This window comes from Loxodonta africana, chromosome 22 (assembly GCF_030014295.1).
Source record: "Loxodonta africana isolate mLoxAfr1 chromosome 22, mLoxAfr1.hap2, whole genome shotgun sequence".
Classification (NCBI taxonomy): Eukaryota; Metazoa; Chordata; class Mammalia; order Proboscidea; family Elephantidae; genus Loxodonta; species Loxodonta africana.
In genome coordinates this window covers 35,028,567-35,056,081 of record NC_087363.1, presented here as the reverse complement: position 1 = coordinate 35,056,081, position 27,515 = coordinate 35,028,567, and the positions used below count along the sequence as shown (strand labels likewise).

Here is a 27,515-nt window from a genome sequence, read left to right as displayed (position 1 = left end):
CTTCTGTATCTGCCAACCTGACCCTACATCATTGGGTTTTGGGGGTCCATGTCGCATGTCCACTTAGGGGCTAGGATACCTGGCCTCAGGTGTGATGACAGGTGGGAGAACTGAACTGGGCCTTGGCTGGAGCCCAAGCCAAGAGAGAGGCAGAGCAGTGATAGAGAGTAGGAGTAGATGTGGGGACACAGGGACACAGAGGCAGAGAGGGCAGCAAAGGAGTCAGAAGGGGAGGGGCCACACAAAGATTCTGAGGGCCCACATGACCTCTTCAAGGGCTGCGGGCCTGGCCCATGGAGCACCGTGCTGACTTGCTGGTGAGCCAGGCCCCAGGCCCCGGGGCCTTCATCACCACAGGCTGCCTCACCAGCCTGCGGCCCCTGCCCAGGTGGGCTTGGGTAAGCTGACTGACAGGCTGTCTTGGGCAGGATTCACTGACCCACAGGGGAGCAAAGGCCCTGCCAGGCCAGGCAGTCACAATCAGACCCTGCCCTCCCCAGTGGTGGCCATGCCGGTGGCCAGGCTGTGGGGGTTTCTGGAGGGTGAGGGGTATGGCTGCACCTGGCCCCCTTGCCCCAACCCTCAGGTCAGCCTGGGCTCCTGGCCACTGGGCCATTATCTGGAGCCCCAGCTGTGGCCGAGGGAAGTGGCTGTTTCTCTCTGTTGTGCGGTCTCCCACATCTGACCCGGAGATAATGTGGGGAGAGTGTGGGGATTGAGCAACACCTTGTGTCAGGGCATGCAGGGAGGCTGGGGAGCATGGCCACATGACCTCTGACCTCCTGGACGGGGCAGCTTGGAGGAACCCCACAGCCTGTTCCTATTCCTGCTGTGTCTGCATGGAGAAGGCCATGTGAGGGTGGGAAGAGGGGCAGAGCAGTGCTTCAGGGCCCAGGCTGCCCCTGCGGGGCTCCCTGTTGTGGCCCTGCCCCCGTGAGCACTGGGCACGACCCTGGGGACAGGTGTGTTTCTGCTTTGACCGTGCAGTACCCCAGGGCCTCAGCAGGGCCCAGCACACAGTAAACACTCAGTAAATGTGGGATGACCCGTCTTTGGGCCTCTTCTCAAACCCATCCCTGCTCTCAAGCTCATCCCCCTGTGCTGAACCCCAAGGCTTCTCCAAACTTTCTCTTCCTCCTCCTCCCAGGGCCTCAGCCGCACTTCTCCCTCCAGCTCCCACTATTCAATCACCAGGCCCATTGGGGTCTGTCTCAACTCATTCTCATTCTTGAGGACGACCTTGGCCCCTGCACTCTCAGGAGGCCAGGGGGGTGGGGTTCTCTTGAAACCACCAGTCTGGACACAGTCCCCCTGCCTGTGCCTTGAGTGACCCCAGGGCCTCCCCCAGAATCTATGGTAGGCAGCCCCCGCCCAGCCTGCCCTGTGGTTGACCCCTGGTACCTTGCAGGTCAACACACTGCCCACTGCCCCCCTCCCCCCTGCCAATCTCGCTGGTGGGCAGCAGTGGGAACAGGGGCTCCCACAGCAGACCCCTGGGAGCCCAGGGTTGGGGGTCGGCTCGCCCAGGACCAGGGTCAGCTGAGCTCCTTCCAGAGAGTCCACAACTTCCCCAGCAGCCCCTGGTCACCCCCCACCCTCCACCTCCTAAGCCAAGCTCTGGTGCTTCCCGAGGTGGGCTAATGGCTCTACTCCATTATCAGCCAAATGCTAATTAGCCTTTTTAATCAGGGCTGCCTGTGTGGATGTCTCTCCTTCAAGGCGCAGAGGGGGCTGGTGGGGCGGGGTCTGGGATGTGGAGGGCTGGGGGCCAGGGCCTTTTCCTTCCTCACACAGGACCCCACCATGTGCTCACACGTTGGAGTCCTCACCCCTGCTGAACCTCTGCCAGGGACATCACCCTTCCTCCCCCTGGCAAACTCTTACTCCCTGATCAAGAACTTGCCCAGGCAGCCCCTGGGCAGGAGGCCTCCTCTTAACCCTGCTGCGGCCACCAGAGGACAGACATGGCTGGACCGAGAGGGTTGGGAGACTGTTCCGTGGGTCAAGGGCGCCCATCACACGCAGGGCTGTAAGTGGGCTGGCCTTGGTCTCTGGAAGGCAGTCCTGAAACGCTAAACCTTGTGTGGAGACTGCCCGGGCAGAGGTGGCAGGGCAGCCCAAGCCCTGGATCACCAAGGGGACTCACACTGAGAGCTGAGGAGGCCACCTCAATAGGACTGGAGGGCCACCTTTATGGGAGCGCTGGTTCTAGTGAGCTTGTCTGTAGCATGGAGGTGATGAGCCCCGCTTTCCGTCCCACCTGGTCCTGGAGGAGAGACCGCACCAACTTGAGCGCCCCTTCAGCCCACAGGGCATACCAGCCCTGGATATACCCGGTCTCTACCCTGTGCCCTTCTGACCTGACATCCCCTTCTTCACCCCATTCACAGACAGACACATCAGAGACAGAACAGAAGCTGCCCCTTCTCCTGCCCTGGGCCCCCAGGCCTTCCCGTTTATAAGACTTTATCTATCAAAAATATATTAACCCAGAAGCCTGTTTCCATCAGAGTCTCGATTCCAGGGACATTTCCAGATAAGCCTTATCTCATTGCTGGTGCATTAGTCCCGCTGGTCGGGGGCCTGCCAATCTCGGCTGTCCCTCCTGCCCGCCTGGCCCGTGACTTCACTCTGTGTGGGCGGGGAGGCGACCCCACGTCCACCCATCCCCTGGGCCCTGAGCAGAGCCCAGAGGGCACCTCATTTCCAAGGACATTCCCCAGGCATGAAGTGGGACGCAGTGGCGTCACTAGGGGGCTGCGGGGGATATGGGCTGCACCGGGTGACACTGTCATATGGCGACACCAGAGTGACTGTCTATAAAATTTTTGCGCAGTATTTCAGTAGAACTGTATTATTTTTTTTTTAAAAATCACTGTAGTTAGTTATAACAACAAAAACATTTTTTGTAAGCCCAGCTTACATGTATCAATATATCAACAAGGCTAAAACTCTATGCTAATTTACTTTTTGACCCTTCTAATGTGCTGTATGAGTCAGAATCAACTTGTCGGCAATGGGTTTTTGTTTTTTAATGTGTTCTGGTTGAAGCTGTCATTATTGCCCAATTTCAGTGATGCTTCAAATCACGTGGTTTCACCTGCATGCGTTACAAGCAGGCTCTCTTGTTTTCGTTGCTGCCTTTGTTTTTATAGTCGCTGATTTTGTCAAACTTTCTGGTGTTTTAGCTACAACAATGTGGTAATTCCTGTTGTCAAGTTGATTCTGACTCATAGCGGTCCTACAGGTCAGAGTAGAACTGCCCCGTAGGGTTTCCAAGGCTGTAATCATATGGTAGCAAACTGCCACATCCTTCTCCCTTGGAGCAGCTGACGGATTTGAACCGCTGACCTTTCAGTTACCAGCCAAGCGCTTAACCATTGCGCCACCAGGGCTCCTTATGGTGCAGTAGTTAAGAGCTGTGGTGAGCTATGGCTGCTAGGTCCACAGTTCGAATCCACCAGCTGCTCTTTGGAAACCCTGTGGGGCAGTTCTACTCTGTCCTATAGGGTCAATATGAGTTGGAATCAACTCGAGGGTTTTTTGGTTTGTTGTGGTAATTAGCCCAGGGGTGGGGGTGGGGTGCTGATACCACTGAGGGGATGGGACCCTGGAGTCATCCAGAATGACAGCTCAGATCCCAGTTCTACCTGAAGCACTTCCTCCTCACCTGTAAAATGGGGATGCTGTTTGCCATGCCCCTCTGAGTGTGGGTGCATGGGAAGGTAGCTGTGTGGGGCCCCTGCAGCCCTCTCTTCTCTCATATACGAGTAGCCTGTGACTGACTGAGTGTTCCAGGTGCCCCCGAGAGTGCCAGGGGCTGGGGAAGGTCTGAAGCAGACAGGGCCTTGGTGAGATTTATGCTTATAAAGACACCTCAGACAGCTCTGACGTGGAGCTAGGCCCAGCTGGGCAGTGGGTAGGAAAGAAGCAGGCCTACCTACGTCTCTGCCCCTGTCAGAACTGCTGGGCGCCATTCCTACGCCCGCTGCCCACCTGCTTTGGCTGTGCCGCACCTTCAAAGGCTTCGTGGCCTGGCCTGACCCAGCCAACCGGCACTCGGGTTTCGGAGATGCTGACTGATAAAAGTCTCTCCTGGGGCAGTAAGGCTCTGCATTCAGGCCATACAAGCTGGACCCACCTTGACACATGCTTGGGGAGGACCAGAGGCTTCTGGAAGTCACATGCCTGCCCTTCTCTGCTTGGTGTCTGTGTCCTCCGTCTGAGCCTGCCTCCTTCCTGGGGCTTTGATGAGCCTCTTCAGGCGAGATGTGGGGCGGGGTGGGGGTGAGGAGCCTTCACAGAGGTCCCTTGGGGCTATGCTGGGCTGGGAGCTCCCATTATCACTCCCCAAGGGATTTCAGGCCCTGCACCTCCCAGTGAGAGGATGACATCCACTGGCCCACTCCCTGGGCTGCAGTTATTGATAATGGCCAGTATGGGGTGAAAACTTGCCTGTGCCAGCTCTGTGCAAAAGCTGGGGCCTGGCTAACTCTCTAATCCCCAGAAGAACCTAGGAGGCAGCTACTTTTATTCTCCCCATTGTAAAGATGGGAAAACTGAAGCACAGAAGCTAGGGAACTTGCAAAGGTCACATAGCTGGTCAGTAGCGGGGCCAAAATCTGGCTCCAGAGTCCACCCTGTGCCCCCCAGGCCTACCCCAGATTGAACCCTCATTTACTGGGCCCCATTCTATGCCCATCACGATGGCTCTGCTGGGTCATGTGACCCCATTTGGAGAGTGAGGAATTGGGGGTAAAAATAGGGGCAGTGAAACAGGGTCCTGTGGCTGAGCACAGGGGTACTCTCAGCCTAAATTCACAGAACCCTTGACAGGGGCACAGCATGCCCCTGCTCGGGGAGGAGGCAGCAGGCCTGCTGTGGCCTCCATGGTGAGGACTCATGGTGAAGGAGAGTTTCCTCAGGTCAGAAGCAGAGTTCCTGTGAGCCGAGTTCGAATCCCACTTGGCCCCTCACTGGCAGTTTCCCATCTGTGAGGTGGTAAGAGCATCCACTTCAAAAGCTCAAGGAGCCATGAGTGTGGCCAGCACTGGCCTGGCCCCCAGTAGGTGGTCACGAGAAGGCCTTTCTTGCTCCTCTGCCGGGATCCTGGGCAGTTTGGGCCACCTGGCGCTGAACCAGAGGGAACAGACCATGTCCTCCACAAACAGCCTGGAATCCTCACCTGGGGCCCCTCATGTCTCCCTGGGGCTGCTGCACAGAGCCCTCCCTCTGTAGGTGGCCCAGCCTGGCAGGCATCAGAACTCTGCCAGCTCCCTGCAGGCAGAGTGGCCCCTCTGTGCCTGTTTCCTCACTGGTGAAACGGGGGCTACCCCTTCTCTCACAGGGCTGGCCTGACGGTGCTATGGCTATCATTGTAGGTGTTTGCTCAGGTGGTGGTGGTGGGCTCCCGGGAGGTGGCGGACGGCTCCCCAGAGAACTGAGGTAAGCCTTGCACCCCGTGCCCTGGTTCCTACACAGCCCTCTGATTTAAGTGAAATGAGCTGAAGAGACCCCACCTTGGCTGCCCTGACTGGCACACACCCCATGCACATCCTGCTGAATGCTCCCCTGCAGAGACTGAGTCACCAAGCAGAGTGGCCACTCATGGTCCCACGACTTGGGCAGCCAGGTCTGGACAACTGGCTACAAAGCCCGGTCCATCTGCCCATCAGTCTGTCTGCTGATGCCTGCACCCCAGAGTGGAAAGCTGGCCTATGAGGGGCCCTGCCTTTTGCTGGTGAGTCCAACCCGGGGCCACCACCCCTGCCACTGCATGAGGGGGCAGCACGTTCCACCACATCTCTCCCTTCTCCTGTCTTCGGCTCTGGGGCTTAACCACCCTGAGTCATTTGATCACAACCTACCCCTGTTAATATTTTTAATGCCATTTTTGCAAATTAAAGCATAATGAGCCAATTACCTGGATAAAAGGAGTCCTCTGAGTCCCTCTGAAGGCTGAACAAAGGAATGCTGGAACATTTGTTCATCCTACAAATGTCTTTAAAAGCTTCGATTTCCCCTCAATCAGCTGGTTCCAACATTTTGCTCTTTTTTGAGTATCAAATGGTTTGGGGATAGAGGGGTGAGGTGGTCTGTGGGGGCAGGGGTGCAATGGGCATGGGGGCCCTTGATGTCAAAAGGGGTGGGCTCCTGCTTCCCAGAACCCTGTCCTTTGGAGAGAGGGTGCACCCCAAGGGCTCCTGTGCCCGGATGTGGGTGACCTGCCCTGGTTGGCACTAGGGGTGTCCCTGAAGGCAGGGTAAGGGTAAGGGGTGTCCCCATCCTGCCCTAGCCCTCCATGGCACCCCCTCACCACAGCCCCTTCACCTGACTGCCCTCAACTCCCCAAGGAGCCTCTGCTCCTCCCCAAACCCTTGTGGGTGCCTGTCTCAGGCCCACACGGGGCCCTTCCTGGCAATGTCTTCCTTGGACTTGATGCCCAGAGACCCCCTCTTCCCTCATGAGCCACCCAGCCTGGCCTGCTGAGGACACCCTCAGCCCAGTGGGTCCCTTCCCCTACCCTTCCCCAGGGCAGGAGCCCTGACAGTACTCTCAGCACCCGCTTGGGGAGGTTTGGGAGTCCCCATTCACACCACACAGAGACCAGCAGAGCAAGCTGGGACCTCAGGACGTTTATTTGCAGCTGCTAAGTGCCCAGCCACCTGGGGGTGGGGTGGGGTGGGGATGGGGCACAGAAGGCCACCAGGAGGGCAGCTTCCTGGGCACCAGCCCCTCCAGCAGAAGCCCAGCCCTTGCTCGGCTGGGAGCTAAAGGGACACATGTTGCCTCCTGGCAGAGGATGCATGGGGCTGGAGCTGGTTCTCACTTGGGGTTCTCATCGCAAGCATGGGGAGAGGCCGGGGGTCCAGAGGCACTTATGGTGGGCACTGGCACTGTGGCCCTGGAGGTGGCTTTGGTGCTCAGAGCGACTGAACCATGCGCTTACGGGTATCAAAGACGTAGCGCTTGAAGGTCAGGCTGAGTGTGACAGGCTGTGAGGGCTCCGGCCGCTCCACGCCCTCCTCCTCCTCCCTGGCCACCTCCCCTCGGCCAGCCCGGCCCCGCTTCTTTAGGACTGGCGCCAGGATCTTCTTGGACTCAGGGCTGAGGCCACCTACAGGGCACAGAGAGGAAGAGCTTGTCACTCGGCTGCACTGGAGGCCCACAGCCCCTGCCTGCCCACCTGCCACCTGGGTGTGCACCCATGGGCATAACTCCACACCCCACCCTGTCTCAGCAACATCCTTACCCTACCTCACCCTCAGCCTGGACCTCAGCTCCCTGCCTCCACACGCTAGTCCTTGCTACTGTCCTACTCACCTCCTGGCTGCCTGCCTTGGTCTTCCTGTGCCCTGCCCCCAGGGATCTGTCCATGTCCTCCCCTGCTCTGAGCAGGCCCTTTGCCCCCAGTGCACTTAGGCCAGGTTCCAAGCCCCAGAAATTGGCATCTGAGGCTCCCTGTGCTTGGTCCTCTCTAAGGGCTCCTGCAGATCTGTCCTCTGCCCTTCTGGGGCCCAGGAGCTGACCTCTATGGGCACATAACTGGTTGCGCACTCCGGCTTCCGGTTGGGTTCAGACAAGGGAGCACCAACAGGAGACCAGAGGGCAGCAGGAATCCTCCCCCCTGGTTCCTGCAGCCAGAGCTCCCATTGGGGGCCGGTCTCCCTTGGCTCCTGCAAACACTGTTTTCACACAACCCCTTATTGGTTCCTTTCACCCCACTCACACCTTGGCACGGACCTCGCCATTCAGCCCCCTCCAGGTGAACCACCTGGTGGAACTATTCCTGTGGGGGCCTTGACCATGCACCCCTCAGGCCCTGCTGGCCTTACTGCCCACAGCGTTTGTGTGCATTCCCTGCTGTGCTGAAGCTGTGGCTGTCACTGGACTCCTGGTCACACTCACGAGCCTCTGCGTATGCTGTCCCTTCAGTGGGAACACCCTTCCCCTCCTTCCCCAGTGAACACAGTCCCACTCATCCTTAAACAGAAGGCTGTGAGACCCCTTTTCCTAGGATTTCCATCTTTTGAGGGGTCTGCTTGGTGTGGGCACAGGCAGCCACCAGCTGGGAAGAACCTCTGTTTGGCTGGCTTCTCTGGGCACAGAAGCCCCTGCAGGGCTCACAGCTTCCTGGAGGCTGGGGAGTGGGCAGCCTAGGCTGCAGACTAGCTCTGTCAGGGGCAGGGATGCCTAGAGGGTGGTGGCTGCTGGGACTGCTCCTAAGGGGAGCCTGGGGACCCAGGAGGAAAGCACTTCACAAAGGGGCTACACAGGCAGAGCCCCTGCCCCCCGCCATACATCTGCTATACCATTAAGACTGCCCCTCCCCCACCCCTGCCCCAAGCAGTCGGCCATGAAGCTCCTGCCCCAGCTGCGGTGAGCAGAGGGCATGGGCATTTGTGTCCTAAGCAGAGGCTGTGAGGGGTTCTCAGTCCAGGCCCTCGGTGCATGGCTGCCACAGATGTCAACAGCCCTGTCACTATACAGATGAGAACGAGGAGCCAAAGAGGTTAGTGCCTTGCCCCAGGCCCTGCAGTGAGTGGGAAGGGCCAGAGTTTGAATGCCGGATCTGAAGGCAAATGCCAGCCACTGCTCCTGCCTGTCACCCTCATGGCACAGTGGTTAGGTGCTTGGCTGCTAACCGAAAAGTCAGCAGTTCAAATCCACCAGGTGTTCCTCGTAAGAAAGATGTGGCAGTCGGCCTTGGAAACCCTATAGGGCAGTTCTGCCCTGTCCTATAGGGTTGCTATAAGTCACAATTGACTCAATGGCAGTGGGTTTGATTTTTTGGGAGGCTCCTCCTTGCCTGTCCTGGCAGGGGACCTGCCCCTGTACTGGGTTTCTAGAAATGGTTCTGGAGGAAAGTGTAGACTGTGAGAGCATCTTGTACTGGCCCTATAGCTCCTGGATGCTTGGAAAGGTAAAGAGGAGGTTAGTCCAAGGAACACCTGTAGCATGAGCCAGAGAGATGCCAAGGACAACCCTGCCCTATCCCACGAAGGCCTCGGTTTCCCTGGCTGGCTATTCAGTACAATATATGCAACCTCAATTCCCCTGGGCAAGACCTGGGACACCAACTGACTTTAACAGGGTCACAGGGGCAGGCCTGACTTTTGGAAGCAGCAGATGTGGCTGCCCACCGTAGTGCCTACAAGAGGGAGTGTGGCACTCATGGCATAAAGGATTTTACCAGGGCCTTCCAGCCTGGGCAGCAAGCCCCAATACCGTGTCTAATCCGCAGGCTCTGCACCCAGCTGGCCCACCCTTCCCCTGAGCTGGGGCTGCGGTGGGGCGGGGGGCATGGGAATGGCCCTCAGCCAGGCCCTGGAGCAGTCGCCAGCCTGTGGGTATCTGCATCCCTGAATCAGATTGCAGCCTTGCCTCTGCAAACAGAGAAGGGGCTGGCACCAGAACCTGACAAATGGCATGGTGGCCCGTCTCTCTCTGGTGCCAGGAGGTCTGATGGCTGCAGCGGCCTGGGGCTCCCCGGCGTCTCCATGGGGCTGGGGAGACAGGCGTGGCCCAATCTGCAGCCCATCTCGCCTGTGAGGGCTCTCGTTACACACAATGCATACCTTGCACTGCCCGAGCCGGGCAGAGCCAGAAAACCTATCTGGCCTGGCGACGACACGGCCACTGCACTGCTCTTCTGAGGTGGCAGCTCACTTACCCTCCTCCCTTACCCGGGCTGCCTGGGACTGATGCCCCAGAGTGCCGCCTCCACCACAGGCCCGCCCATGGCTGTGGGGCTGCTCAGACTCCTGGCAAATGTCACCAGGAGATGGCTGTTTCCTCTGTGGCCTTTTTTTTTTTGCAGCCAAATGGCCACTGGCGGGAAGGGGCGAGCTCTGTGTTGAGGTGTCTGAGGTCAGAGCCTGCTGCCCCTCGAACAGACTTGCTGGCACATGGCCCACCAGACCGTGTGTTTCTCCCAACTTGCCTTGTGCTTCTTACTCAAAAACACGTATGGAACACTCTAGGCATGGGGAGACAGTGTGGGGAGCATGCCAGACAGGGTGCTGTCTCCTGTGGAGTTTAGCAGTTGACTAAGGAATGGAAAACAAGCTAGCTGGCAGGATGGCCAGATAGGGCTAAGTGCAGCCAAGAAAGGGCCCCTGGGTGTGGGGCAGGGCAGGCAGGGCCCCTGGTGAGAACGGCGGTGGGAGCTGGCCACACAGAGATCCAGTGGGGAAGGTCTCTAGGCAGATGGAGTGAGCTTGGCTTTCAGGGACAGATGGAAGCCCATGTGGCCCTGTGTGGGGGCCTAGGGCTCTGGGCCACTTCAGCTCACTGACTCCATCCCTGGCGCTGTAAGCAGGCTCCTTGCAGGGTGGGTCACAGGACTGAGGGACACTAGGTGGGGCTAGCCTGGGGTGCAGAAGGTGGGGACTGCCAAGGCACTGGATACCCAAGAGGTCTGCCTGGAGCTGTGTAAACTCTGGGTCAGATCTAACGTGGCTGATGGCTGACTGCTCCTCTGCCTGACCATCTTGCCAAAAGCCCCTGACCCTCCCTGCCAACCTGGGGACACAGAGGCAAACAGGGCAGGCCCCTTCTTGCAGGGAGCCAACCTTTTGCTCAGAACCACCACCAGGCCTACTCCTCTCCATGCTGGCAATAACTTCACTGGTAACTTCCATGGGCACAGGCCGCAGTGGTGCGGCCTTAGCTCCCAAACAGCCCACCCTGCTCCCAGGCCGAGGGGCAGGCGTTGTGGTACCCACTGTCCAGGGAATGGAGGGGCCAGCCCACCTGCCTTCCTGCGTTCATTGGAGCACCAGGGGAGCGGGGGTGCCATGGCTCCTCACCTCCCACCTCTGTTTCCACCTCTTTCTACATGACCTGGGCCCTGTACTACCTCTGGCCACACTCTCCACCTCGGAGAACCTCAGACCACACTCCGCCTTGCTCATGCCCCTGCTCCTCGATATTCTCAGACACACCATGCACACGCCCACCCAGAGGCCTCGCTAGATTCATCTCCAGATGTTCCAACAGCTGCAGGTCCACCTCCTTCAAGTCACGTTACAAACGCCATCTCCTTATAAGGCTTCTGTGACCACCTTGCTTAAAATTGCAACTCCCAAGCCCTCCTGACCCCATCCTTACCCAGCTCTATTTTCTTACAGTTCTTATCACGTTCTAACATCTGCCATTATTTCCACCTTTTGATGTTTACTGTCTGCCCCTGCTCAGAGCTCAGATATATACGTTCCACCTGTCTATTCGCTGCTGCTCCCCAATACCTAGAATGATCCCTGGCTTAGAGAAGGAGCTCAGAGGACACTTGCTGAATGAATGAGCAAGTGTGAGATGAGACTCAGCCAGGCTGGTTCCAGGGAACCCAAAGAGCAGGACCTTAGGTACTGTTGTAAGAGAGTGGGAGGGACAGGCTCCACAGACGGGAACTGAGACGGCCAAAGATTTGTGCACAAATTTGTCCGTGGCACAAAGGACTGTATCATTTCATTTAACCCTGACAAGACAGTGTGGAGGAAATCGAGGCACACAAGAGTTAAGGAGCTTGCCCAAGTCACATACCCAGTACGAGGCAGAGCTGGGATTACCAAGGTTAAATCCTCCCAAAGTCTTTGTGCTCCACTAAGCGAGCTGGCCTAACTTGTAATAGCTAAAAGGGGCCCACAGTCAAGGGTGGTGGTCAAGACAAGTCTAGCATTCATTTGCTGTAGCAAAATGTTCTGAGGCGAATAAAAATGATGGCTAAGTGTTTGTTACACAAAGAAAGGTTTATGTGATAATGTTAATTAAAAAAGTACAGAAATAAAAAATTTTGGGAATCAAAAATTCTCCTGTGACTCTGGGATGCAGAGTAAAGGACTGGAAAGCTGTCATGAGGCTGCTGGTGGCCAGGAGCGGGGTGATGAGCAATGCCCCCTTCTACCTCATCACTGGTGAAGTCTATTCACAGGCACACTCGTTTGGCCCCCTAGGTCACCCCGAGCCCAGAGAAGGCAGTGAGCTCACCCACTGTGACCTGGTGTAAACTGCTGAATTCCACAGGAGCGGGAGTGGGAAGGGAGGAGGAGCCCAGGGGGCCGGGGAAGGAGTAGGAGGGTTTTTCCAGCTGCCTAGAGCACACAGTTGCCGCTGGGCAAGATGGTGCCCCCTCTGCGGCTCTCTGACAGCAGGGCTGTCCTCACAGCACCTGACTTCCTTAGTCTCCCTCAACCTGACTCTCTGCTTTCCATCCTTGCTGCCCTGCCTGGTGTGGGCAGGCCTCCATGGAGCTCTCACCTCTGAGCTAGCCTCTTCCCTGGTGTTGTCCCCTGCTGCCAGAGGGATTTGCTCCAAAAGCCATGTTGTTCTCACCCATAGCTCTGTGCCATCTACAGGACAGTCTCTCCTCTCACTTGGCACTCAGGACCCTGCACCATCTGGCACCTGCCTCCCTCTCTATCTCCTGTTCACCCTCCACCCCACCACACACCATGCTCCAGCCACAAAGAAACTGAGCAAGGCCTCAATGTGCTCATGCCTCTGAGCACAGTTCCCTCTGTCTTGAATGCTCTTCCCTACTGGCAGAGCTGGTCCGCCCAGGAGCCCTCCGCAGAACCACCTTGACGGTTACTGTGTGGCCTGTGTGGGACGCCTCAGTGCTGGCACCGAGCCTGGCACACAGCTCCGGAGCGTCTGCAGCAGCAAACAAGAATGCGTGAGCACAGCCTTGGCAGGTGGGTGGGCAGTGGAGGAAAACCCTGATGTGGCCCAATGGGACAGCACAGGCTTTGATGCTGGCTGACCAGGTTGAAACCCCAGCTCCCATAGCTTCCTTTCTATGTGGCTCTGGGTCTGTTCCCAACCTGGCAAGGTCATCATGAGGGCTAAATGAGAGACCAAGGGCTCCAGCAGATGCCTCCACCTCCCTTCTACCCGAACCTCGGAGTCCAGCTATCAGCTCCACGTCCAGACAAGTCCAGGCCCCATGATGCAGGGAGTACAGCTGTGACCCTGGGGTGATGCTTTATCTAAGGCTCTCCTTGGGAACACTCTCCCAGGACCGGGCTGGCCCTTTCTCACTGAGCGCCAGCTCCTCACAAAGGCACAATGGGCTGAGGGCTGCTCTGGGCCTGGCCTGGGCTCGGGGTAATCAGGGAAGAATGCGGGAAGCACAACTATTTCCCAAGCCCTAGCCGGCGGGTGCCGCACTGACACGGCGATCAAAGGCCGGCAAATTGCCTCCAATTGCTGGCGTCGCTTTCATGTTGAGGGCCAGACTGGAAGAGGGGCCTCCATGCTGGTGGGCGGCTTGCATCCCCCAGTGGGAACTGAGCCCTTGGAAGCAGCGTGGGGTCATCGACCCCCTTGGTGGCCCCATGGGGCTATGGCCAATTCCAGCCACTCCCCCTTCTAACAAGCAGCTTGGCAAAGGCTGGGATAACAGAGCTGGAGCCAGGGGCACCGCCCTGCTAGGGGTTAACACCATGGTGGTGACTGGTGAGGCAGGGGCACGAGGGACACCCCTAGCAGCTGGGTTGGGGTTATGGCGAGGGCTGCTGGACATTAAGAGGCCCTGAGTCCCGCCAGGCCCTGGGCTGGATGGGCTGGATGGGCTGCTGGAGCCCAGGGGCAGGAGGGGTGCCAGAAGGAAGGGCCCCCTCAGTGCCAACAAGGCTTCAGAACAGTTTCATCTAAAGAGAGGGCTCTGTGCCCCCATTCGTGAAGCTCCCCTGCTCGAAGCCACAAGGATCATGGAAGGTTTGTGGGTGGCACTGACCAACATGGTGGCCTGTGTAGGGTGTGCTGTTTAGGGGAGACTAGTGTAGGCCTGGCTGTGAGGGGGCTGGAGGTGGGGCCTGAGCTGAGGCCAGAGTGGGGAAAGCCTGGGCAGGAGCAGGTTACCGCCCGATACAGCTGGGATAGCACATGGTGACCTGAACGGGGGACTGGCCGGCACCCTCACTTTGAGGTGTGCAATGGAGGTACATCCAGGTGAAACAATTTGCTCACAGCCCTGTCAGGATTTGAACCCAGGTCCCTCTACCTGTCAGTAGGCCAGGGTGACTAACGTTATATGCAGAGACCCTTCTCCTCGCCTGGCCAAGGAGGAGACCTGTGAGGATGGCAGCCTGCTGTGCAGGCTGAGCACCCAGATGGCTTGGCAGCCATATGCAGAGCCTGGGGCTGAATGCTCAGGCTGGCAGGCATGAGCCAGGGAGGGCGAGGTTCTGGGGGCGATGCCCGGGGAGAGGATGCTTGGTCCATTCCCCACCCAGGGAGGACTCAGCCAGGGGGAGACTTCTTCATGCACCCCTTGGAACTTGCTTCCAAGAGTGACAGCAACTTGTGAATCCTGAAGCCATCTCTTTGTCAAGCTTGGTTTCTGTTTTTATCCTAGGGAGCTAAAGCTTTTACTGTGGTGGCTGGGTGGGGGTTGCGGGGGGAGGACAGCTTCCTGACTTTCCATCCTTTCTCTTCCTGCAATGGATCCCGAATGTAAACAAAGATGCAATTTGCTTTAAAAAGATAAGGTGATTAAGTTTTTATCAGACGTGTTCTCCACTGTCCCTGCAACAAAGGGAATTAGGGGAAGGCGGGCGACAATGGCCTTTATTGGAGCCGTGTTCTCGCTGAGGTTCTTGAGCGAACACTCCTGGGCTCCAAACGGCCCCTTTGATTGGGCTGGAAGCAGCAGGGACAGGCGCTGCGCACCCCCATTTTGATGTCTTAATGTTGGCTAATTCCTCCTTTAATTTATATTAAGCTTCTTAACAGCAATGATGAATTCTTCAAAAACAAAAAAGAACCCTTCCAGAAATCGTTCCCACACCATGTAAATTGAAATTATAATGTATTCAAGGTTTTAGAGATTGGGGGGTGCATGGGGAGGGGAGACGCCAATACATTATGTGGAAGGAAGCGTTTTTTAAGGCAATAAACAAAACCATTCTGAAATAGGCAGGAAATGACTTGGTCTCGAGAACTAGCTGGAGGCTCAATTATTACAGGGAAGGGGGAACATAGGCGGAGGAAAGTTTTGTTATCATAAAGTTCTCAGTCCTTTTGTAAACAGTCTGGGCCATCTGCTTCATGGAGGTGCAACTTGTGTGGGGCTACAGTGGTTCTGGATGGCGCCAGCTCCTTGGCTATCTTTACCGCGTGTGGCCTGGGAATTGTGACACGACCCCAGCATACTCACCTGCAAAATGGAGGTCATAGTCCCCACACTATACAGAGGTTGTGAGAATTAAGTGAGGTAAATGTTCAAGGCCACCAGTATTTCATTAAGCCCACAAATACCTGGACAAGGTGGGTTTTATCATTCCTATTTTCCAGTCAAGACACTGAGGCTGGGATGTTAAATGATTGGTCTAAGGTCCCAGTGCTGGTGAGTCGGGGAGCCTGAACTGGAATTTGGGGCTGACTGGCATCTCTGCAGATGGCCTAGAGAGGGCTTGGGCTTCTTGGGGACCCTGTTCCTCTGTGCCCTGCAGGTCCATGTGGGGGTACCCATGTGTATGTGTGGCTAGGTCCAGCAGACGCAACAAGAGCAGGTCCCAGTATGGGAACCACTGGCACCGGCTCCTGAGCACAGGCTGCCAGGTCCCTCTCTCTCACCAGCCTCCCCCTCCTGATTGGCCCTTGGTGCTATAGCCACAGGGATCCTTCTAGAACAAAAACATCATTATCCCTACCAGCTCAGAAATCTTCATCTGTGCACCATCCCCCTCATCAACTTGTCTCCGCAGACCCTGGCTCTCGACCCCTGCTGCTTCCGCCCTTCGTTCACCACCTTGTGATTCCCCATCTCCCAGCCCTCCCGCCGGCCTCTGTGTGGTGGCCCCTAAGCCTAGTCTACCCTCCCAGTGCTTGCCTACCTGCAATCCCCTACTCCTGCAAGCCCCAAGCTAGAAGGTTTGGTCTCTTCTGGCAGCCTGGTCTCCCTCCTCAGGGTAGATGAGGCCCTTGCACTCTGCCCTGTTGAGAACCCTGTCTGGCTGTGCTCCTAGAGGGTAGGGTGCAGACCCTGTTTCCCAGAGATAGTGTCCTGGCAGCAGCAGTGGCCTGGGCAGTTTCAGGGAGGGGCACCCCAGCCCACCGAGGTGGCCAGGCTTGGCAGCTGGCTCCCTCCCATGGGCAGCTTCCCTCCCCGTGTGCAGTCAAAGCTCAGTAGACTGCCCGCCTGGCCCCTATTGCCCCCCACAGCTGGATGCCTACTTAGGGTCCTGTCAGCCCACAGCAGGCTTGTTGGCAGGACCAGGGAGACATGGACGGCTGAGAGGGGGCGGGTGTACCAGCGTGGCCCAGTCCCTCATCCACGCTGTCTCCCTTTCCCGTGTGCATCAGGCTGGAGGCCCACTCCTTAGTGCCTGCCCACGGGAACAGGGATAGGAGGGAGGCCTGGATGCTAGGCTCTCCCCGCGGCTCACAATCCCCGTCTCACACACTGGAGGTGAGGCTAGACAGGGCTGGTCAAACGCAAACAAAACAAAGCTGACCTGAGGTTCTTCTCTTCTGTACCAGATCAGCCCAGCAACCTTCCTCTCAGACGCACAGCACAGAGCTGCTCTTCTCACTGAGCTACTCTTCCTCACTGAGGCCTGCTGGCCCCTGCCTCCAGGGGACCCTGAGTTCTGAAGGGTCACAGTTGCCCAGGGCCTGGTGGGCCACCCGTGCCACAGGGGCCATGGCCACAGACCCAGGTTTGATCGAGGGGACTGGTGTGCTCAGGCTTGAGCACCTACCTCTCTCAAGTACCTGGCCAGGGCCCACCCAGCTCCTCCCCAGAGGGACAAACAGGAGAAACCACGCTGAGACAGGACATATCAGGCAACCTTCTCAGAGGAGGAGGACTGGGCCCCCTGTTCTCCCTCTTGATGGAGCCTGGGGTTAGGGATCTGAGGGCCTCTGAACAGCTCAGAGAGAAGGAACCAAGGGCTCTGGGGGCTGGTGAGCTGTGCAGGGGGCACTGCAGCCTGGCAGAGCTGGTGGACTTGCAGGCACAGCTTCTAGGTAAGCCGGCTGGCCAGCTGGGGTAGGACAAAAGCCTCTGGGTGGGGAAGACCCAGCTAGAGCTGTAGGAACCTGGCCTGGCGGGGTCCCTGCTGTACCCTCGTGCAGCGGGGAGCCTGGTCACTTTCATAGCAACTGTTCCTGAGTGTCTCAACATGGCTGCCCTGCAGCCAGGCACTGTGCAGATGTTATCTCACTCAAGCCCCAGGATAGAACCTAAGTCTGGGGATGGAAGGATCCTGAGGCTGGGAAAGAACAGGCTGAGGTTGGGCAGCTGGAATGCACTAGGTGCTGTGGTTTCTGAGGGGATCCACCCTGCCGCTGAGGATGGGGCCTGCAACTAAGGGTCTGCTCCTCTCGTGAGGAACAAGGCAGGGTGGGCAGATAGGCCTGCAGGCAGCTGGAGCTGTTCTCTGAGGGGGGACTTATGCAGATGCCTCTCCCTACCCTTGGCCCTTCCCACTCCCTAGGTGGCATGAGCATGCTAAGGTGGGCATCTGTCTCCAGAGATTTCTAGGGGCGAGGTCTAGTGCCTGTGTTCAGGTACCCAGTGGGGGCCACTGGTAACCAGGGCTCTCTTGGGCTGCTGGGCCTCTACCACTGCCCACACAGACCCGGAAGGCCGCCCAAAGAGCAGGGAGGGGATTTGAAGGAGAAAAGGCCAAATTGTCAGAGGCAGGCCAAGTCCAAACTGTCCCAAAGGTGGGCACCAGCTGGTCCTCAATGGTGACAACAATAACAATGGTAGTAGGTCTGGGTTGGGTAGGAACAGCAGACACTCACTGTGTCCACAGCATCCCTGTAACAGAGCACCCTCAGTTCACAGACCTCCCTGAGGCTCATCTCCATTCATACACGAAGAACTGAGCACAGAGGGATTCAGGAATCTGCCCAAGGTCACACAGCTGGGAGTGGTGGAGCTGGGCTCAGACCCCAGGTGGTTCCAGAGACAGTCCTCTCAGGCCTGCACACGTGCCTCAAGCCCCAGGGCCTCTCCCTCAGCCTGGCCAGCTCCCAAGCGGTGTCTCTGCAGTGTGCATGGTGCAATTCCAACAGGCTGTGGCCCTGGGGGCAGAGACAGGCCTCCTCCACAGTGGGTCCCAAGGCCTTGCGCAGGTGTAGCCCAGAGCAGGGTCGCATGAGCACTTTTCTGTGCCTCGTCTCCTGTGAGTCCCTATCCCAGAGATACAGAATGACTTGCTCAAGGTCACAAAGGCAAGTGATGGTAGCGAAGAGTCTGAGACCCCAAAATGACCACATTCTGTTCATGACCATCTGGAGTAGCCCGAGTTCTTCTCCAGGTAGCTGGAGGAAAGGAGCTGCTCCTCCTCTCTTGGATGGTACTGCACGAGGCCACCTATCTGCTCATACTCAGAGGAAGTCAGACACTGCCAGGTCAGCGGACATGTGCACACATGCACACACACGTACACACAGGCACACATGAACACACACACTGGCTCACACGAGCATGCACACACCAAGCCTCTCATTACGAAAGACTTCTTAGAGGGAGGTGGCTGTACCTTGGGTGTGTTCTGTCCAGTTCTAGGAACACAGTGGACATTCAATCAGTTTCAGGTAATTGCAGAGGGCAGGGACCAGGCCTGAGGACGATGGTAGGAGATGGGCCTCCCACGTGTGGTGAGGGCAGTGCTGGGCATACTGTGGGCGCGGCGGTGGTGACAGAGGTGCTGAAGGGGCCAGGCTGTGTGTGGTGAGGTGCCCTGCCCCACTCTGGGCTTTGGCTTCTTATTCAGGATGAGAGGGGACAGGAGAAACACCCACAATCCGCTCTGCACCCAGGAGGTGCACGGTAAATGGGGACCACTGCTGTTACTATGATGACCATGGCAGGGACAGGGCCTCAGTGTGTCCTGAAACCAGACACTGTGACCCCAGCAACTCCGGGCTCCCCAACCTCCACCAGGGCCGGGCCCTATACTGGGCCCTCTGGGGGTCCTTGGAGTTACTGGTGAATGCTACCTTGTCTAACTGCCCTGTCCCCAGAGGGGCAGGGCTTCTAACAGTCCCATTTCACAGGAACAGCCTGGGCTCTGGCAAGAAGTGACAGCCAAAGTCACTCAGCTAGTGTGGTGGCCCCAGAGTATGATCAAGGCTGGACTAACAGCGGAGTGTGTGTTCTTTCCTCTCTTCCCTCTTCCACTACAGGTGTTTCAAGAGAGAGGAGAGGTAGATACAACCACTGACAGCAGGTAAAAGTTCTGGGAGAGGGCTGGGTAACAGGCAAGCAGTGACACCTGAGAGGTGGGGGGCAGGGGGAAGGCATGCCCAGGGGAAGGAGATGCATAAGGAAACACTCGGTGGCAGAGAAGACATTTGTCCTGAGCCTGAAGGCTGGGCAGGTTTGAATGTGGACAGCTGGAGAAGGACCTAGGCTGTAGGATGTCATGAGTAAAGGCCAGGGCTCAGGGCAGCCAGGCCTCTCTGGGGCAGTGGGTGAAGGCAGAGTCTGGCAGGGACTAGGGCTGGGCACTAGGCAATGGCCAAGGGTATTCCTGGAGAAGTCCTGGTGCAGCGATTGGGAGCTGCCTGCTTGGGCACCCCACAGAGCCATGGGGGCTGGGCAGAGGCAGGAAGAGAGGGGCTGGGGGCACAGAGGGGCCCAGGCAGTTAGGGACACAGGGGCTGGGGGCACAGAGGGGCCCAGGCAGAGTCAGGGACATGTGCTGGGGCATGGAGGGACCCCGGCAGAGGTAGGGCTGGCACTCGACTCCAGTTCCCACTCCTAGTTGTGTGGCCTGTGCAAGTGAAGGACTTTGTTCAGTGCCTTTATCTGTAAGCCAGGAGAAGGAGCATCTGACCCTGATGCGGTATGACAGGGAGAACAAGCATCTTTACAGAGCTGGGGACAGGGCCTGGTTGGTGACAAGTACTCTTGGGAGGGGAGGTACCAGGAGCACTCAGTTCTGCCCCACCAGGAGCTGGATGCCTCTGGGCAGGTGGCTAGCTGACCTGGGCTCTGTGTCATCACCTGTAAAACAGGACAGCGTCCCTGGACTGTGGTGTGAAGGCTAGCTTATCTCTGCAGAGCCCAGGTGCAGTGGGTGCTCCACCAGTGAGGCGTTTCTTCCCTTCCTGTGGCCAAGGCCAGGGCAGTGAAGGCTGTGGCTGGCTTCCTTACCCTGCTGACAGGAAGGGTGATGACCAGGGGCCAGCACAGCCCCTCCCCAAGGTGTCCTCCTCCGTGGAGGGCCCTAGTGGCAACAGACCCTTGCGCCAAGGCTGAGGGAGGGATAGGTCCTAGTGGACCCCATGGAGCACCGTCCCCACCACTGATGGGTTGAAGTTTAATACTGCAAACATTCCCTAATATGTACACTCTTTAACACAGTTAATCTTCAATTAAAATACCTAGAGCAGAAACTAAGATAACTGGTTTCAAAAGGCAGAGCTTATTGAAAATAAAAGTCTTTTTCATATTGCTTTTCTTAAAAAAAAATTCAACATATTAAAAATGTCATTTTTATGACTTGAGGGGAATCCCCCCCCAGAATAATGAAGGTGAACAAAGGCTGGGGAGCAGTCATTTTCCAGGCCCATGTGTAGCCTCCTGATTACTGTATCAGCCCCGGCTGCGGGCTGCAGAAGAGCTGAGCAGGTGGCGGTGGTGGCGGCTGTCCTCTCTGGCTGACAGGGAAGGGCAGGGAGGGTGCATGAGGGAGGCGGCGGCGGCAGATGGTCCGCACACCCCGATCTGCATTCTTGGGTTGGATGCTGCAGACTGCAGCCGTGGGTGCCTTCTCTGCCATGGGTGCTGGGTGGGGGCGTACCTGCATCTGTGCTAACACAGTGAGCGCACCAGCATAGCCCTGCAGGTGGGTTCCGGGTCTGGCCTGAGGTTCTCAGGCCCAGGGAGGCAGGCATGCAGCCTGGCCGGGCTTCAGCTGTGGCAGAAAATGTCAATGCTGACCCACCCCCTGTAAGGCCAGTGCCCCTCATGCTACTGAATTAACCTCACGCCCCAGGCCAGGCTATGCTACTGCTTCTCTCACACCACAGCTGTTTGCTGGGCCTGGTCCCTTGTGGCTGGGGGACATACTGTGAACCTGACAGGTTGGTGGGGCCAGGCGCCCATGGGAACATGGATGGCCCAGAGCTCCCTCTCTCATGTCCCCACACCCAGTGACGCTATGCCCCACAAACGCTCCACTCTTTTCTCACCACTGTAGGGGGCCTTTTTCCATCTGTGCCTCCGCAAGCCCTCAGCAGCCTCTCTGTGGGGTATCCACCACCACCTGCCCCTAGCTCAGCACCGTCAGCACTGGGCTGGACTTCCACCTCGTCCTGCTGTTAAGTAGGCCCCTCCTTAGATGTGCTCCCCTCCTTTCCCCGAAACAGCCTGTGGCCAGCCCTGGGCGGGGTTTAACCAACCCTTGTCATCTGTTTTGTGGCCAAAGAACCTTCATCGTGGCCTGCTGTTATTTCTCTACGTCTGGGAACTGTGGTCTGTGGTGGGGTACATGGCTATATACTGCGGGGCATGCTCCAGCCGTCAGCACCCAGCCCAGGAGTGGGCCCAGGCCTCAGTGTGGGGCCCCTCCGACTGGTCCCTGGGCCCTCAGGAGCTGGGGTGGGCTGGCCTTGGGCAGGGCCAGCAGAGACATGACTGGGTGTGGGAGTGTGTACTCGAGGTCAACATAAATTTGGTGTGCATGTGAACCAAAATGAAGTGTCCTGATGGCCTCATTTCCCGATCCTGGCCTAGCACAGCCCCTTGAATCTCTGCGTCCTTGCCTGTGAAATGGGGCCAAACAACCACCCTGCACTGGGGAGAGCTGGGAGAGAAGTGCTGGAGAAGCCACCCAGGCAGGCGTAAGCTGGGGCCCCTCAGGCTCACAGGCCCCTTCCTCTTCCTCGTTTCAGTAACACCTGTGGAAACCCTGAGATGGCAAGTCCCCGTCCTATCTGATGCTGAGGAGTGTGGTGACAGAATTCTCTGCTCACACCAGTCCTCTGGGGGTGAGGGAGCAGGGGCTGGGCTGGCCCGAGGCTTGGCTCGGAGGAACCACCCGTCCCCTGCAGCCCTGATAGCCAGAAAATGTGCAGGGGCAGAAGACCGCAAACATTGGTGAGGCCCCCAGGAGAGGGGTCCAACACAGAGTTCCTCAGAGCAGCAGCCAGGCTCAAGTCTCCCTCACAGATGAGGTGGGAGCCCCACCACAGGATCGAGCCAGATGAGGGCCTCTGTCTTCTCCAACAAAGTCAGGCAGTGCTGTGCCCACTCCAGGGAGAATGCTGGGGTGGGTGGGCTGCCGTCAGTCCCTTCCAGCTTTGCACAAAGGCTACAGCATGCTGGGGGTGGGGGGGTGAGAGCTGCAGGGGGTGGGCAGGCCTGGGTGGTCTTCTAGAAAAGGGTGAGCTCCCGGCCCTGATGTGCACAACATTCGCTCTGCTAAGCCCCAGGTGGCATGGGCCCAGAGACTCAGTGACTAGCGTGTCCAGGCCCAGAGTCAGGGCAGCCCTAGGGCCGGGACATGGACAGTGCCATACCCCCAATCTTCTCAACCATTTGTCTGACCCACAACCCAGGCTACCGCTGGCAGCCCCTGTGGGGGTGACAGGAACAGCTCTGGTACCCATGGTAAGCAGGACTCTGTCCCAGTTCACCAATGCAGACAGTCACCTACTGTGTAGGCAGGAGGCAACAGGGCCTGTCTTCCCTCCAGCGCTTACTCCAGGAAGCATCCCCCAACTCTCCTCACTTCCCAGGCCAAACCAATCCCTCTGCGGGGCCTCACACTGACCCCACAGGACCCTGGCTGCCCCTTCACTGCTCATTCGTCTCCACAGACACAAGCTGAGCACCTACTCTATATCAGGTATGTCCTAGGCACTGGGTCATGGTGATGAGCAGGCCAGATGAGGCAGGGAGACCACAATAGCCACGTGAAGAGGACGCGCTGAGCCAAGAATGTCTGATGGAGTGAGGGTGAGGTCACAACTGTAACACACGCTTAGATGGAACACGAGCGGGGACTGGCCCTTGCTCTATTAACCGCCTCCTCCTGTACCTGGGCTCCCGTGGCTCCCTGACCAGCCTGGCAGAGCACTTGGTACAAACAATTATGGCTATTCCTCCTGTCCCCCAGAGTGTGTTCCCCATTTCTGACCACCAGCCAAGGCCTAGCACATGGCCTAGCATCTCAAGGAAGGAAATACCTTTGGGGTCACCCAGGGCAGCCACCCCGAACCAGGAGGTATGACGGCCTCTTGTCCTCATGGGAAGTTGGTGTCATGAGGAAATCTCCACATCTTGAGGCTAAAGATGATTTTGTTTCTGGCTTTTTGGGAGTAAGGAGTACATCGTCAACCACTGTTCTGAGGGATGAAGAAGCTGTGGCTTGGAGGTCAGCATCTTGCCAAGGTCACACGGTCTATTTGTTCATTCACTTATCCAAGAATACTTACTGAGTGCTGGCTTTGTGCCAGGCATGACACTGGGTACTGGGACACAGGTGAATGGAACAGACAGACACCTGCCCTCACAGAGCTCCTGTCCCAGGGGAAGGCAGATCTGAGCAGACACTAACGTGCAGTGTGCTCTTAGATGGTGAGGCTGCTTGGAGGAAAGTGCAGAAGGGCAACAGAGGGGGAGGTTTGGAGAGGAGCCTAGCTACTTTACAGGGCTCGCTGATAAGATGAAGCCAGAACAGCGCTGGAAGGAAGTGAGGGTGGGGCCCTGAGAAAAGGGCAGGGGGGAGTGAGAGCTGCAGGGGGTGGGCAGGCCTGGGTGGTCTTCTAGAAAAGGGTGAGCTCCCGGCCCTGATGAGCACCTACTCTATATCAGGTATGTCCTAGGCACTGGGTCACGGTGATGAGCAGGCCAGATGAGGCAGGGAGACCACTATAGCCATGTGAAGAGGACGCGCTTACGCCTGCATGTGGTACAGGCTGGTGGGGAGGGCACAAGGAGGTGAGGCCAGAGCCCGTTGGGTAGGGAGGGAAGAATATGGGGCCTTTGGGAGCTGCGTGGGAACAGCTGATGAGGGCAAGTGTGGGACTGGAGACCAGTGAAGCGGCTGCCACTGGTGTCCAGGTGATACGGGTCCCCAGAGGTGGTGAAGGAAGGTTGGTTCTGGCTGCGGTGTCCTCTGTGGTACAGCTGGGGTTTCAACCCCAAGTACACCCCACTCCAACATGCCACCTCTTTAGAGAACAGCAAAGGCCCCTACTCTTTCAGAGGCTGAACCCCAAATTAAGTCACATTTGGGGTGAGGTGCTTTAATTTGAGAAAGTTTATTCACAGCTGTTATACCTCCTCCTGGTTGGCATAAATGGTTAAGTGCTGAACTATTAGCCTAAAGGTTGGCGGTTCAAACCCACCCAGAGGTGACTCAGAAGAAAGCCCTGTTGATCTGCTTCCGAAAGGTGACAGCTTTGAAAACCCTATGGCGCAGATCTACGCTGCGCACATGGGGTCGTCGTGAGTCGTAACAGTCTTGACAGCAACCAACACAAAACACCTCCTGCCACGAAGGAGCAAAGGCACTTCTGGATGAGTGGCCAGAAAGCTTCTGGCACCACAGCTCCGACCCTGCCAGTCTCCTGGCTCCCACTTCTCAGTGGGATGAAGGGGCACTGCTCAGGCTCACCCACGAGGCCGTCTGGGGTCTGGCTGCACTGATGGCCACAATCGTCTCCTGCCTGGCAAGCCCCAGGCCTTTGCCTCTGCTTGTTCTTCTGCCTGGTCCCCGATCCCCACACAACTTACACCTCCTTCTCCCACAGTACTGTGCAGGTGCCGTGTCCTCTACGGCCTAAATGTGGCCTGTCCTCTGCCGGAGGGGTGGAGGAAAGGAGGAGAACCAGCTGGAACGACCCTCTGCTCCTTTATTTGCCACTGGCTAAGCCCCTGTGCTTCTTGACCCTCCACGCCCTAAGAGCATACTTTGTCATACAATGACCTTGAGTCAACAAGACAATGTGTATGAGATCCAGACTTCTCTGAGGAGGCAGGAAAGCCCAAGTACATTTTCATGAGGCAAAGCATTTTCCCAAGACATACGACGGCAAAAAGAAATTTTAGGGCCAATGTCTTAGGTTTTAAAATAAAGTTACTTGGGGGCAATATACCTATTTTACCAGGCTCCCCTGCCTCTAGGCCCAAACCCAAAATGACAGCAGTTTGCTCGTGCCCACCTCCCAAGCCCCACTTTGACTGTTGGAGCAGGAGCCTGGTGACATGGGACAGAGGCTGTGTGTGGATCATACGAGCCTGGGCCTTTCCACAGGTTTGTGGTATGCTCTCTCAAGTTGTTAGTGCAGTTTTCTCATCTGTAAAATGGGCATCATCCCTATCCCAAATGGTCCATACAAGATTAACGCAAGGCAACAGTACGAAGCTCAACACACGTGTGTATTTCTCACCCCTCTGGTTGCCCTGATGACAAAGGCAACATGGTCAAGGTTATTAAGTGAGGTGCCTGGTGAAGGCCCTGACGGGCTGTGGGCTCAGGGCACTGGTGAGTACACAGCGTCAGGGGAGAAGATGCCTGATGGTACCAGCAAGCCCTCCAAGAGTGCCTGCGGTGCTGTCACTGCAGGTCCTTGGAGGTTATTCTCTGCAGCCCTAAGTTGGTGCCCAGTTTTTTGCTGTCTATGGCCCTGAGCTGGCTACCCTGAGTCGGATCCTGAGAGGGGACCCTGAAAGGGGGTACCACTCACCCAAGTGCCCGTCAGGCCCAAGGGCAGCGCTGGGGCTCACCCCCCGCCCCAGCTGCCCTGTCAGTGAGCCAGCGAGAGGTGGGGCCCTTGGGTTAGCCCATGTGCCACGTTCCTGAGGCTGAGCACCCGGCGCTCCCTGTCAGGGTGGGTCCGTGAAATCACTGTGCAGAATGAAAACCAAACCCCTCCCAATCTTCCCGGAATGGGTCCACATTTATAAGCTGGGGCTTTGAGAAGTGCCCACAATGAAAGGGCTATGAGAGCTCGGGCTGCCTCTGAACCGAGCTGCCAACCCACTGGCCACTGTGTGACTCAGCACGGGTTGTGTGAGCTCCCCAGGTTGGCTCCATACCTGGCAGCTGAGGCTAAAGAGAACACATGCCCCCCAGATGATAAGTGCTACATGGGGGTCCTTGGGGTCCCTGCCAATGGGGGTGCCATGACTCACCCTGCATATTCCTGCTCATGGCACTGTGAGGGCCTTGGGTGAGGGCTGGTCACCAGGGTGGCGGGGAGCAGCAAGCCCTTACCTGTCCAAGCCTTGGGGCCCTCTTGGGTAACACAGTTTAGAGGATCCCACCCCATAGCTCCTCCCCAGAACACAGAACTGTCTCAGCCTCCGGCCTCATGCGGGCTTCCCTTGCCTGGGGGGCTGACCCCGGGGTCCCTGCCTGGCTGATGGTCCTTTAAGTCTCAGCTCGAGCACTGCTGACACTAAGAAGTCGTCTGTGACACCCTTTTTGGAGTGTCCTCAGACTCGCCATCTCATTTTGCCGAGGCACGTCCACCTTGGGTATGTGACAGGCAGGTCCTCTGCTCCAAGCCCAGAAAAAGGAAGGTGGCCGGGGACTGGAGAGGCCTGGAGATGGTCACCATGGACCAGCACCAGTCAGAAAATCAAAATGGACAACCCCTCCATTTCACATTCTCTAGACTGGGTTTCAGAGAGTATATGCCTAGAAAACAGTAGGCGTGGCCTTGCTGGCTGACACACAGCTCGTGACCATGTGACAGGACCGTGCAATGGCACTGCAGTAGCCTGCAACCACACCAGCCCACAACTACGTGACAGCACCTGTCCCTGTGGAGACGGCCCTGAGGGGCAGGAGTAGTGACTGCTGGTTTGCTAATGAACTGGCTGAGAGCAAGGGCCTCACCATAGCAGTTGCCTCCATTCCACTAGGGGAGGCCCAGACCAGGCTGGCTCCTTGGTAGAAAGGTGAAAAGGATGTGAGGGGGTGTCAGCATAGCCCCACCAAATGGGACCCTGCCCTCTTTGGGGTTGACAATGACTGTGCTAAGTGCTGCTTGGGCAGGCACATCAGCCCGGGCTGGACAAGCCCCACAAGTGGTGGTGGGGCTGCAGGAGGAGCCATGCTGGGACAGGCAGTATCCATGGCCTTGTGCCAGGGTGGCCGGGGCTGGCTCTGCCTTTTACTGACTGTGTGACCTCAGGCTAGCTTCCGATTCTCAGAGACTCATGCCCACTTGCACAAGATGGGGACAGTGACCCCTGCCCTGTGGTGGAAAGGGCTACGTGGGCGAACGTGCCAGCGCCTTCAGACACAGCTGACAGGGCTTTTATGAGCTGGCCTGGACACCCAGCCTGATGCGAGGCAAAAGGGAATCAGACTTGTGCCCTTCCTCACCCTACTCCAGAGTCCGCCCTTTCCCCCCAGTTTTGGAAGTGGGACGAGGGAATCTTGTGATGTCCCAAACTTCAGGCAGGTTTCGGGCTCCTTTGCTGGGAGAGGACACAGTCACGTCTCGCTGCCCTGCACCTCCATTTTAGTCATTTTGAAGAGGATTTTCTCTCTTGTTTTAAAGAGGATTGCCAGGACATGTGGACATTT

General features: G+C 57.4%; 1 protein-coding gene across 1 annotated transcript in view; it reads right to left on the bottom strand.

The window, feature by feature from the left end:
- Positions 1 to 6,627: 6,627 nt before the first annotated feature.
- Positions 6,628 to 27,515, bottom strand: part of EEFSEC (eukaryotic elongation factor, selenocysteine-tRNA specific) — a 300,712-nt gene continuing 279,824 nt past the window's right edge. Inside the window, exon 7 of the mRNA XM_064274793.1 lies at positions 6,628 to 7,117. Coding sequence (XP_064130863.1) covers positions 6,924 to 7,117 — 194 coding nt within the window. The 3' untranslated portion in view covers positions 6,628 to 6,923. The remainder of the gene's footprint in view (positions 7,118 to 27,515) is intronic.